General features: G+C 34.1%; 1 protein-coding gene across 1 annotated transcript; it reads right to left on the bottom strand.

The window, feature by feature from the left end:
- Window positions 1-279: 279 nt before the first annotated feature.
- On the bottom strand, window positions 280-3,875 carry LOC100792630 (probable lipid phosphate phosphatase beta). Its single transcript, XM_003550853.5, has 2 exons — window positions 3,067-3,875; window positions 280-645 (listed from the first exon to the last, which is right to left on the bottom strand). Exon 1 carries the CDS (start codon window positions 3,731-3,733, stop codon window positions 3,068-3,070), a length of 666 nt encoding a protein of 221 aa, XP_003550901.1. The 5' UTR covers window positions 3,734-3,875; the 3' UTR covers window positions 280-645; window position 3,067.
- Between the last annotated feature and the right edge of the window lie 8,432 nt (window positions 3,876-12,307).

Genomic DNA, 12,307 nt, shown 5'->3' with positions numbered 1-12,307 from the left:
TCATGTGCTTAGAATTTCTCTTGAGCAATCAGCCCCACATGTCAAGTCAATAAAACAAAAAACGACTTGATTCACACTCGTCTTTTGGTGTTTTCCATAATAACCACATCCTAACTATGGCAATGATGCTGCCAGCACAACATAACCACCGTCTGCACTAATTTGGTATGCTTATGAACTTTTCCAAAAATTGAAAGAAAAGCAAAGAGCAATCAATCAGTCAATCAAAAACATCTCATCAGATAAAGCATCTCACGCGGTAAAGAAGGCACATGCAAAAGAAGTAACTGACCTAACAACTTTTTATCCTTCAGTTCATAATGGTCAAAATTTCAGACATATCAGACAAACACACAGGGTCCCCCGAACGAAATCCTACAAAACCCTTTGCTCAAACTTAACAACAGATAACAGAGTGTCATTGAGCATACACTTACATGTAATTATCATAATATAATAATGTTTCTTGATGATTACTACTCCAGATTTCAAACACTAATGCTCAATCCACCTGAACGGGAAAAGTGGGAATTGGAGATGGACTAGACACAAACCAACTCCATATTCTGGCAGCAATTGTCAGAAAAGATAATGCATTTCAAGTCTTCAGACGATACAGAACAAACTGTCTTTGCATCAGTACCTCTGCAAAAGTTAGAAACATCTGACAGCAGTAGCAAATTTGCTCAAGGCATAAAGAACTCGATGTAAATCATGCATCTTATAGTTCTGAATAGAACATAAGACAAAAAGCTGCAAATAAATGATATACAGGTCTGCTGTACCATGTATGCTATATCACATGTCTACATTTATGTAGGGGGAGTAAAGAGAGACAGATAGTTAAATGCCAAGGAATAAATTACTGACAGCAATGCAGCTCCAAAGCATTTTTAACAATTGAATTAGAGTTCAGAGTTGAGACAAAGCAATATTTTCAAGATGGTCATAAAGGTCTCCAAAATTATCTGGTGAGAACCAAGCAGCCAATGCACTAAAACATTCATGACTTCATTATCGGTTTGGAAACCCAATTAAAAGGATTATTTACCCTTGGGAAGCATATGTTCAATGTGCTCCATGAGAACCTAAATATTTGGAAGGAAAAAGAACAGCCACCAGATTCATTATCCATATAATGGATATTCAGTATGCTACATTGAGTCAAATGTGATAAAACTTCTTATTATCTAATTTTCACTCTTTTGAGGAAGATGTTCGCTTTTTTATTTCATACCATTAGCATGCATTATAATGCTTCACTTTAATTCTTGCTCCCAGTTAATGTTTCTCACTCTTTCTGAAGATACTCTGATTGTCTCTCATCTTCACTGCCTCATAATCAGACCGAGGACCACACTATACTTGACTAAGACAATAATACTAAAATAGTCCTTTTCCCCCATCACTTGTTTTCCTTTGATTTTTCTTTGGCCAAGTCATTCCCATTAATGAGAAGTCTAAAAAGGTCCTAGATGCTAGAGCCAAGACATTTGAAATTGACACTCTAACAATCCAAACTCCAAAGAGTCAAGTCAAGTAAACCAACTTAAGGAGACAAAGTTCTTTCAACAAGTAATTATTTCCATTCATAAGGCTTCAATCCAAGATCTTGCTTAAGGTGAAACAATTTCTTTACCATTTGAACCAACAGGCATATTTGTAACAGCCTGATGAGGTGGAAACTCAACTCTATAAAGATTCACAATTACGACTCTCTAGATTATAAATGGTAAAAATTTAATGATAACAAATTAAAAGTGAATTTGGATGAATACAGCAAAAACAGACAAATGTTGTTTAGTTGAAACAGGGAAAAAGAGTTTGTGAAAGGGTTAATTAGTGATGACACCTCATAACAAACTATATATACACATAAAAAAAACATTTTATATTCATATTGTTTCAAATAAATTATTCGTTTGTCACATACAGAGGAGTTTTAAAAGCTGTTTTCTCAACAATTTTATACTACTTACCAATTAATTTCACACTTAATATCTATCACCGGCAGTTTCTCGGTTCTATCTTCTTGACAACCTACTAGCATTTTTTCGGTAATCAAATTTCATGAGAAATTCTTGACTCCAACCATACTTAGTATGTGCATCTAAGATGCAAGAAAACCTGCAAAGTCAAAAGCAAGCAAATAACGCAGAAACAAGCCCAAGTTACTGCAGGTTGATGCGGATCGAGATGGACATAACTCTAAAGCATTTTTTATGTTATCTGAATTGGGCCTTTGGAAGGGGGATGGGAGTAATGTGGACTTTGGTCACTTTAGCAGAGATCAGTGGTGGTGCTTGAACTAAATTCTCAAACAAATGTTAAAAACATAATGAACATTCTCTGCCGATCCTGATGAATTTAATTTTGAGAGACCTTGACTAAATAAAGTTTATGATGAGTAATATGAAAATCCTTTACAAAATCTCCAAATCCTTAACCGATCATCGTTACATTCTCTCAAATCATTAACCACAATCATCGCTACATGCTTTAGGTTCCAACAAGAACAGATCTGAACCTATTGAACTATCAATCAACCCATCTAAGCATACAGTAGACTCAACCTAAATACCAAATGTTTAACTTCCCTTCAGTATATATACATGATTCAATTGTTTCAATTTCATCTCCTACTTATGGCGCGCCATGCATCCAGTGTGTCTTCTAATCATTTTCCTTTTGAATTTGGAGGTTTTAAAAGAATTTTATAACTTTTGGAGAAGCCATGTACCATTAGCAGAGGTCAAACTAAGGAACTCACTCTCTGAATAGTCAATATGTTCTCAGTTTGCAAATTCTTCTTTCAGCGACACATTCAAAGACTAACTCTTTGTCCATAATTCGGTTACAGTCATCAAACATCAAACATAATCACTAAAACTCAACATCAACATCAACTTCATCACAATAGAATATCATAAAAAATAATTATCAGCAAGTACATTCACCACTGGAGAGCTAAAAAAAATCGGATATTGATTTGATAAACTGCATTACAAAACTCCACATTCACCAGCAGGTAAGGTCGAAAACTCCAATTCTCGGTTCTTATTTTACCTCAAATCAAACCTTGGAAATCGAGAACACGAAAGGTGAACATCGCCTCGAGGACACCGAAGCACGCGCCGAAGAAGACATCAATGACGTAATGCCTCCCGAGAGCGACTCTGGAAATGACGGTGATCACGGCCCAGGCCCAAGCGGCGGCGAGGAGCAGATCAACGGCGAGAGCGTCGTCTCTTGCAAACCAGCGACGAACGAGGATTGCGACACGTGGACGGCTGAGATCCGCGAGGAGTGAGTTTCGGGAGAGGGAGAAGACGGAGGCGACGAAGCAGACGCGGGAGGAGTGGCCGCTAGGGAAGGAAAAGTTGTCGACAGAAACGACGGCGTTGTATTGGGAGTGATTTGCGTAGGAGGGGCGGGATCGGCGGACGAGGAATTTGAGGAGAGCGACAAAGAGGAGGTCAAGGAGGGAGCAGAGGAGGAGGGGAAGGAGGAGGTGGGACCGGAGAGTGGAGGAGGAGGGGGCGGCGAGGTATAGAGCGAGGGAGACGGGGAAGAAGAAGCGGAAGTCTGCTAATAGCTCTAGGAAGCGGAGGAGGGGACGTGGAGCGATGGGGCGTGTCAGGTTGTGGATGTAAAGGGATATTGTGTGGTCGAGGTTGTGGATGCGGCGGAGCAACGGTGGCGCGGCCGGTGGGGGTTTGGGTCCATGGCCCATCGGAGTTGCTCAGGACGCTATCCGAGACAGTTGTTGGGTGTTACGGAAGGTTCTAACTTCTAAATTCAAACGAAAACGGTTAGTTAGGATTTCAAGCGACGCCGTTTTCAGGGTTTCTGCCGTTTTTTACTTACCCTACGTTTGGAAGAGGCAAAATAGAGAAGAAAAAAAAAAGAAGATAAAATCTCGGACTTTTATTGTCTATTGTAATTTGCTATCAGGTATTTTCATGGTTTTTACCCTTCTTTCCTTATCCTATGTTTAGTAAAGGTGAAAAGGAAAAAAAAATAAGTAAAATATTTATTAAAATGAAGTGAAATTCTTATTTTTATATTTTATTTTATTCTATTTTATCAAATACTATCTTATTGAGAGTGAGAGACCACACACCCTATATGAAAAAATTATTATTTTAGTTTCATGTTATTTTCTAAGTTCAATTTAATTACTCTATCTCTTATGTTATTTTCTAATTTCAATTTGGTTTTTTATTTTTTTAATTAGACAATTTTTTTTTTGAAAGAAAGAAACTTATGACATGTCACTTATCAACAAGGGAGAAATACAAGAAGACGCATAATTAAACACTTTATTGTTAGCATAACATCTTGTTTCCCTTACTAACTTATGGACTATAAGATTAACTTGCCTCCAATAAAAACTTACTATTGAGTTTGGAAAACTAGATATTTTGGTTCTGCAATTTTTGGGTATGACATTGAGATAAGATTAACCAGGTTTATTGTTTAAAAGGTGATTCCACTATGGACTTAAAGTCTGTTTCAAAAATAATATTTTGGTATCTAAGGTTAGTTGCCCAAGATATAGCTTGATAGAGTGCCAATGCTTCAACTTCTGGTCAACGAACAAGACCATAGATAACAAAAGATTTTGTTGAAAGGAACTGACCATTGTTATCTCGAATGCACATGCCAACAAAAAAAGAAGTGTTGTCGAAAAAAAAAGTGACATTGACACTGCATTTTATTAAACCAAAAGGAGGAGACAACCAATTATCTGGAAAATATTGAGCATTCACAGGAGTTTTAGCTCTGGAAGTTTGGATAGTATTCCATTTGTGCATAAATTGATGGCCTAAGAAATGGATAGTAAACTCCAATCTATGCATTGACTCCATCTCCACATCTACCTTTACAACTGACCCCAGTGCAACTATCACTTTAGAGAAACACTCATTATCCCAAGTGCTAAGTGGGATTCCAAAATAATATACTCTGTCAATCTATTATTCATGGATATTTGGAGGCTCCTCCTTTTGATTGAATGGAAGATGGACAACCGGATCTCTCCACCATTGTTGATCATTTCCTTCGCCTCTTCTTTTCTCAGCCCAATGATGAGGACAAAGATTGTCGCCTAGGTAAGATGGTTTAACACTACCTTCCTTGCCTAAGAACACCATATCCTGGAGTTTGTCATACATGGATAGGTCTCTCAGGTTTCCCACCAGGCAGTTTTGTAACCATTCCTTCTTATGTTCCTCCACCTCTATAATTTGACTTTTCCATGTTTCAGTTATAGGGATTGTACTTTGATTTGTTTTCACTTTCCACACCCTTCCCTTCCACTTTGTCCTCTAACCTTTGTTTTCATTTGTGGATCCTAATATCTGTTATTATTATCATGATTGTGTGCTTGATGTTGTTAGCTATCTAAATATTTGACATTAACTCCACCTTTGTGCTCTTTCCCTCCTATAACACCTTTTTCGATATTTAGGTATATTTACCTGCATCTACCCTCCAACTATGCAAATATGTGCCCACATTTTTTGAACTCCTAAGAACCGGACTAACCCATATTGATGCCCCTACTTGTCTCTTTTGTTTGCTACAAACTCATCCCAAACTCTAGCCCATCTTTGAAATATTGTCCACCAAAGATCCATCCGTGGATACTTGTCTGGGAACTAAGAGAAGAAGAAAGTTGAGATGTTACCATTCCCATCACCACTATGCCTGTCATTTCCCCCGTCAATCCATTTCTCCCTCCCCCCTCTCTTTACGCCTCATCTTTTTTAAGGATATCATTGTAATCAAAGGTAGGATTGCGTTGAGGCTTTGACACTTCACCAACCAAACTACCCTCAGATGATGGACTCCTGCCACTGGACAATTAGTACCATATGGCACTGGATAAAGTTTGTGTAACAAGGCACTTTCTTGTTGGGCCACTCATAGTTTTTTATGAACTATGAATGGAAGAAGTTCACATTCCAAGGTTCTAAATCACACATGTAACTTTCAAATTCTATACACACTACATTAAATTATGGTAGGATCATTGATCCCGATTCAGCCGATAAACATATTATCTTGATGTAAAAGGTGTGTTCAATGAACTAAATAGAGTCTTTATTAGGTAGTGGATTGACCAATAAACATATCCTCATATCAAGTAGGGGTAGAAACATGCTAGGCTTTGGTGAGTTTGAGCTTGACCTACGTTATAATTACTAAGTTTAAGTCTAACCTATTTATTTTTTAGGCTTGGTTTAACCTGTTTAAAAGTGTAACCTAATCTAAAAGACTATTTATATGACATGTTTTATAGAAGGCCCATAAATAGGTTAATAAGCCTATAGGTTTGGTTGTCTCTTTAGGCACATTAATCTATTATATAAGTAAACTAGACTATTAGGTTTAATATATATTTTTAAGAGAAGAATGGTTATATACTGATAGTATAAAAAGTTTTACATATTCATTCAATCACAATCAATCATGTATAATAAATTTGTTAACTTTTCAAATAATTATTAAAAAAAATTCAAACAATAATTTATGATTGAATAATAATGTAAAACTATTTTACATTATCAGTGCATAAACATTAAACTCATTTTTTAAAGCCTAACTTAATCTTTCTAAAAATAAGTCAAGTCAGACCTTTGGTGGGTTACGTTGTGGGCCCTTGAGAGGGATTGTTTGACCTATTTTCACTCCTAATATGTTTTGTTGGGGTAGTTTGGAAAAAACGAGAATGGAGAGCATATTAGTATAAAAGGGAAGAGTATATAGCAATTGCCTTAACCAAGTGATTTATCCGGAAGGCTTTATTTCTTGCCCCTTTATGCGCAACAGTTTGGGCTGATATTTTTATCAATCAATTTCGGGTCATAATTGGTACGTGGGCTAAGCCTACAAGTATTTTGGATCCAAACAACATGCAATGTTCTACTGATCAGCGGGAAATGCAGCTTATTTTTGAACATGGCCTTGCTATTCCCACCTAGTTTATTTTTTCACCCCATACTTTTTCAAAAAAGAGTGAAAAATCACCCTTATCCCTATTTTAATTTCCTACACTCCCCTCTCTTTCTCGGCTAGTGTTTTTTTATTTTTAAAATAATTATTTTGTCTAAATGCATAAACTGATGATAATTTAGTCCATTAAAAAAGAAAAATTCTGATTTAATTTCTGAATATCTAAAAAATGCAGCCATTACATTATGCCATTCGTATATAATTTGAGTAAAATTTTGAAAAATAGTTATATCAAAATATTATTTCCTCTGTTTTTATGTTACAAGACCCAAATTTTAAACAGTATTTACTTATTTTTATAAGACTTGATTTATAATATTTGTTGTATTAATTAATTTTAGATTGTAAATATTCTTTATTAAAAAAATATATTAACAAATAATTAAAAGAGGAAAAAATATATAGGAACGAAGTGAGTAAATGAACAAACAGAGTGATACAGGTAGGCAGTGACCTCTAATTATGACTCTTGGGTTTCAGCAAGCTTATTGGGCTTTCACGCGATCGGTTCCATATGTTACCATTGTTGGTCAAACAGTGAGAAATATGAGGAGAGAAAAAGGGTTTGTCATCATTAACTCCTGCAGTTAAATGTTTTTGCAAAATCTTTTTTCCAGTAAGACAACATGATTTTTAAGGAAGGTCATGATTCTCCGTTCCTTTCAACAAAAGCCATGCTAGATTTGGTTCCGGGCCCCTTTCACAAATTCATTACACTTGCTATTGCAACTCTCACTCTATACTTCCTCCGTTTTATATATTCAAGATCAAAAAAGAAAAATTAAATCATTAAATATGTCTGAAAATAAAATAAATTTTCAATTATATTCTAATATAATTATATATTCAATTAATTTCACTAATAACTAAATAAATATTTAATCTAAATTATCATTTTACATTCTCTTTTCCATGTCATTATAAATATTCACCTATTACTTTATCATCTTCATCAATGAATATGAACTAATAACAACATTCAATCTTAATATTTCTCATCCCTAATAATGAAGTGTTTTGAATAGTATAAATGAAAGAATTAAAAATTTATTATTAATAAATTAGTTGATGACTTATAAATAGAACTAAGTATTCCTTCAAGAATGAGATCAATAAATATATAGGACGGGAGGAAATATTCTCTATTTTTTATTTATTTATCATGAAATGTCATTCAACACTTAAATATTGAATCGTAAAACGTGTGTGTATTATTCTAATTTAACCAATAATTTTAAGTTAAATCTTGTATATTGAATTGCCAATTTAATGTGTAAGTTAACTGGAGTACTATTTAGTATGTGTTTGTATTATATGTTTCTAGAATTAATTTTGGATCAACGAAATTTTATAAAATTAATTTTAAGTAAATATGAATGAAAAAACACAAAATCAAACTTATAATTTGGAGGTGATCACGGTAAATAAGACTCAAGTTTTTGTTTTGGACGTGAAAACTTGGGGAATTGTGCATTACCACAAGAATAATCACGTTTAACCAAGACTCAAATTTAATACAGAAGACACTAATATGAAACCAAAACCACTGTAAGTCTATTTTTATCTGAATAGAGATATCCTTAACACTAACATACGCATGCAGTCTTTATGTGAAGAAATCATTTACACAAGTACCACAACATAATCCTTTAAGTGGTCCAAAATCTCGTACGTGTTGTGGTTGCCTCGTTGGTTCTCTTGTCCTATAATAATGAAACATCTCATTCTTACCATTTTCAAATAAGGAAAAAACACTGATCGTTGAAAAACCTTCAAAAGCAAAGGAAACAATATTTTGTCCCTCTCCTGTTATACCATCCAATGTCAAAACTGTGTTTTTCATTATCAGTAATTTTTGTGTTTGCTCTTACAAGATTTGAGTAATGCACATCATTCATTCATTTCGAGAGAAAAAGAAAAATTATAAAAAAGAAGCAAAATATATATATATGAGAAATTAAGAATTAAACTACGTCAAGTAACATACACACACACAATTTTTGTGAGCTCTAATCTTAAGCAATGTGAGACATGCTACTATAAGAAAACACTTATTTGTGAAACACTTGCAACAAAAGTTAACAAACCAATTGAAAAACCTGAAGGTGTTTTTCTGATGTTGAATAATACTATTGACTAGGAACCACGTACGCCTAAACAACAAACAGGTACACATTGGGGTGGGTGGGGGACTCATCTCGATCGACTAGATCCTGCAGGCGTGAGAGCAAAGGCTGGCCTAAATTCCCACCTTCTCTTCCAACATGTATATCACTCACACCACGCCACTTGTGTGTTGATGCTATTCAATTTGAAAAATATTTGTCTACTTTGGCTACTGCCTAATTTACCTTTAATAGGCACAAATTCTAGCTAGGTTTGGACTATTTGGTACATGCTATAATGGAGCCCATATATAACAATATTCCATTATAGATAAGTTTTGATTATTTCAATGTGATTGTCTGCTTCTAATGGAATTATTAGACATCATTGTCTAATTGACATTACAGTATAATGATATGTTGTATTTATATGTACGAGAATGATTTATTTAAAAAAATAATTTGTTTTTAATTTTCTACACAAAATTCTGTTACTTCAACAATAATTATATAATATGAGCAACATTAGGATCTATTTAACCTTAGGTTAAGAGACATCATGATTTTTGGTCTAAGATAAAAATAAAAAAAAAAACCTAGAGTTCATTGTCCCTATAAGAGTTCCAAACTTTATGAACGGCGACAGCTAGTGCAGCTAGAGTAGCCGCTGAAGGTATTAAACAATAGGAGTCTCACCAAGGAGGCGTTCCATACACTGCAATAAAATAATTAAGCAAAAGGAAAGGAAAGTGGAAGAAAACTTGTCGTTTTTCTACTTTGAATTTCAGTGCTTTTTTCATTTGCATCATCCCTAGTCAGTGCCAGTTTCTATTCTTCTATTCGACACCCCATGCTGCTCCACTTCAAACTCTCATGATAGATTCTTTCTAAAAAAATTATCTACCTTATCATCCCTTGAAGTTCTCTCATCAGCTATTTGTTTTGTAAAGGAGGTAAAAACAAAACCGAAGTGGAAGAAAACCTGTCATTTCATTATTTTAAATTATGGCAAAAGTTAAATATATACCCTAATCTTGGGGTGTGCAAGTAGAAAGACGAGAGAAAGAAAAGATGACAAGTGATGTAATATAAATTAAGAAAATAAAACAAAAGTTGAAAATGAGAAAACCTGAGTGTGTATAATAACTCTTGAATTTCAACGCTTTTTGTTTGCATTATCCTAGTCAATGTCAGTTTGCTCTGTGTTTCTGACTTTCTATTATTCTTCAATATGCTTTTACTTCAAATTTTTCATGACCGATTTTAAATTTTTATCTGCAAATTACCTGTTGCACTACTCCCAATTTATGTTTAGTGAGGCTTGATGGTGAGATATTGTTTGATAGAGTAGAAGGAAAATGAAAGAAATGAAAGTGTTAAAGAAATATTTGAATTAAAATATAATAAAATATAAAAAATAAAAACATAAATAAGATATTTTTTTATAATTAAAATTAAATGTGAAAACATGAATCATTACTTTATTTTACTGTTTGTTTATTTTTATCTTTCTCGGTAAACAAAAGAAATTTACTAACAAAAACCTATTATTGATATAGGTAAATAGAAAAAAACAGTAAAAGTAAATTGTATTAACAAAAGTACCTGCGTGCCAAAACTGACAATTGAAGGTCAATTTTTCATTGTGACATACAGAATTGATTTGAAATGACAAGTATCATATTAATAAAGGAAAGGGCTTCTTTTGCATTTCTTCCTTTGTGTTGAAAAATAGCACATACTAGCACTGTTGAAGGGTCCCTGCTTCTACTGTTTCATTGAAACTTCAACCTGACGAGGCAATCCTGCAGCTGAGTAATGGTTGCTTTGATTTCAAGGAGCGACAATGCCACCAAGCATTCATAGTTAGATGGCAGGGCAAAAGCCTTTATTAGAAAATGACTTGACGTGATTAGCAGCAACTCACCAACTCACCTTGTCATGTTTTTTTAAAAGAAAAGTACAAGTAATGAAGTAAATATCCCTTCTTTATTTATTTTTTTTAAAAAAAGGGTTAACACCAACAAAAGCCATATGGTGGTGTAGTTTTTTACTTCCTCATCTCATCACAACAAATCACCTCAATCCGCGCCAAGACTAATGAAATTGAAACAACTACGTATCAAGATACGCTTACCAACAAAATTACTAAAATGCAATCATGTATATCGTTCCAACTCGTAATTAAAGCACTTGTTAGCTTCTAAGAGTCTATAATGATATCACATAAAAATCACTTTTGGGAGTGGGGGAGCCATAATCTTGGCTTGGAGAAGTAGAAATTACTCAATTTCATCCCACAAAAAGAGAAATATAATTTCAGCCAGGACGGCAAACTCTACTAGTACTTAATATTATTACTACAAACACAAATACGTAAAGGAGCAAGAAAATGAAGAATGTTACCCACGCCGGTCTGTATTTTTTGAGTTCCTCAGTTCTCACAATGTGACCAACAACAAACACATTGACCACAAGAGGTTTCACATGACCCAGTCTCAGTCTACTAAGCAACATTAATTTGTAACATCCAAATTTTCAACCAATAACCCCAACGCTCTTTTTCTTTTTAAATTTTTTCAAATTTTATGATTGTGACGGACTATTCATACTACTATTTGAAATTGAAACTAAATTGGAGTTTCTTCCATCTATCTAAAAGTCCTAACGCCAGAATAGATAGGGATGCGGTTGGTAAGAAGCTACATTGAATAGTATTTTTAAAACGCTAATGAAAGCCATTTATGAGCGTTAAAACTGACACGATAATTAAATCCTTTAATTACTACTTAGGAATTTGAAAGGAATTCAAACCGAGTTAAAACAATCCAATAACCCATTGGATTGACATATGAGATAAGGTTGGTTTGCATTTACATAAGAGAAAATACCATCTATTTAGTAGAAAAATTATATTTCATTTTCATAATTTTTTTAAAAATCAGTAATAAATAACCACACACCTCAAACCATATTAATCTCCCACCCAATAAATGAAATAGAAGACATAGATATCTGACCGAGGGAAAAAACAAACAACCCCCAATCGTGCGGACCAAATTGAATTTGTCTTGCTTCATGAGTTTTTGTTTTCCTAATAAATAAAATTGTTTGTCATCAGAACAGTGAAAGGACGAGACAGAATCCACGTGGGCAATTCGGCAATCTTCAGAAGGGCAGAA

The sequence above is a fragment of the Glycine max genome, chromosome 17 (genome assembly GCF_000004515.6).
Source record: "Glycine max cultivar Williams 82 chromosome 17, Glycine_max_v4.0, whole genome shotgun sequence".
In the NCBI taxonomy this organism is placed as follows: domain Eukaryota; kingdom Viridiplantae; phylum Streptophyta; class Magnoliopsida; order Fabales; family Fabaceae; genus Glycine; species Glycine max.
This window is presented reverse-complemented; position numbering and strand designations above follow the sequence as displayed.

Bases quoted from the DNA above. Each gene is read 5' to 3' on its own strand.
- LOC100792630 (XM_003550853.5), bottom strand. From the start codon at position 3,733: ATGGGCCATGGACCCAAACCCCCACCGGCCGCGCCACCGTTGCTCCGC.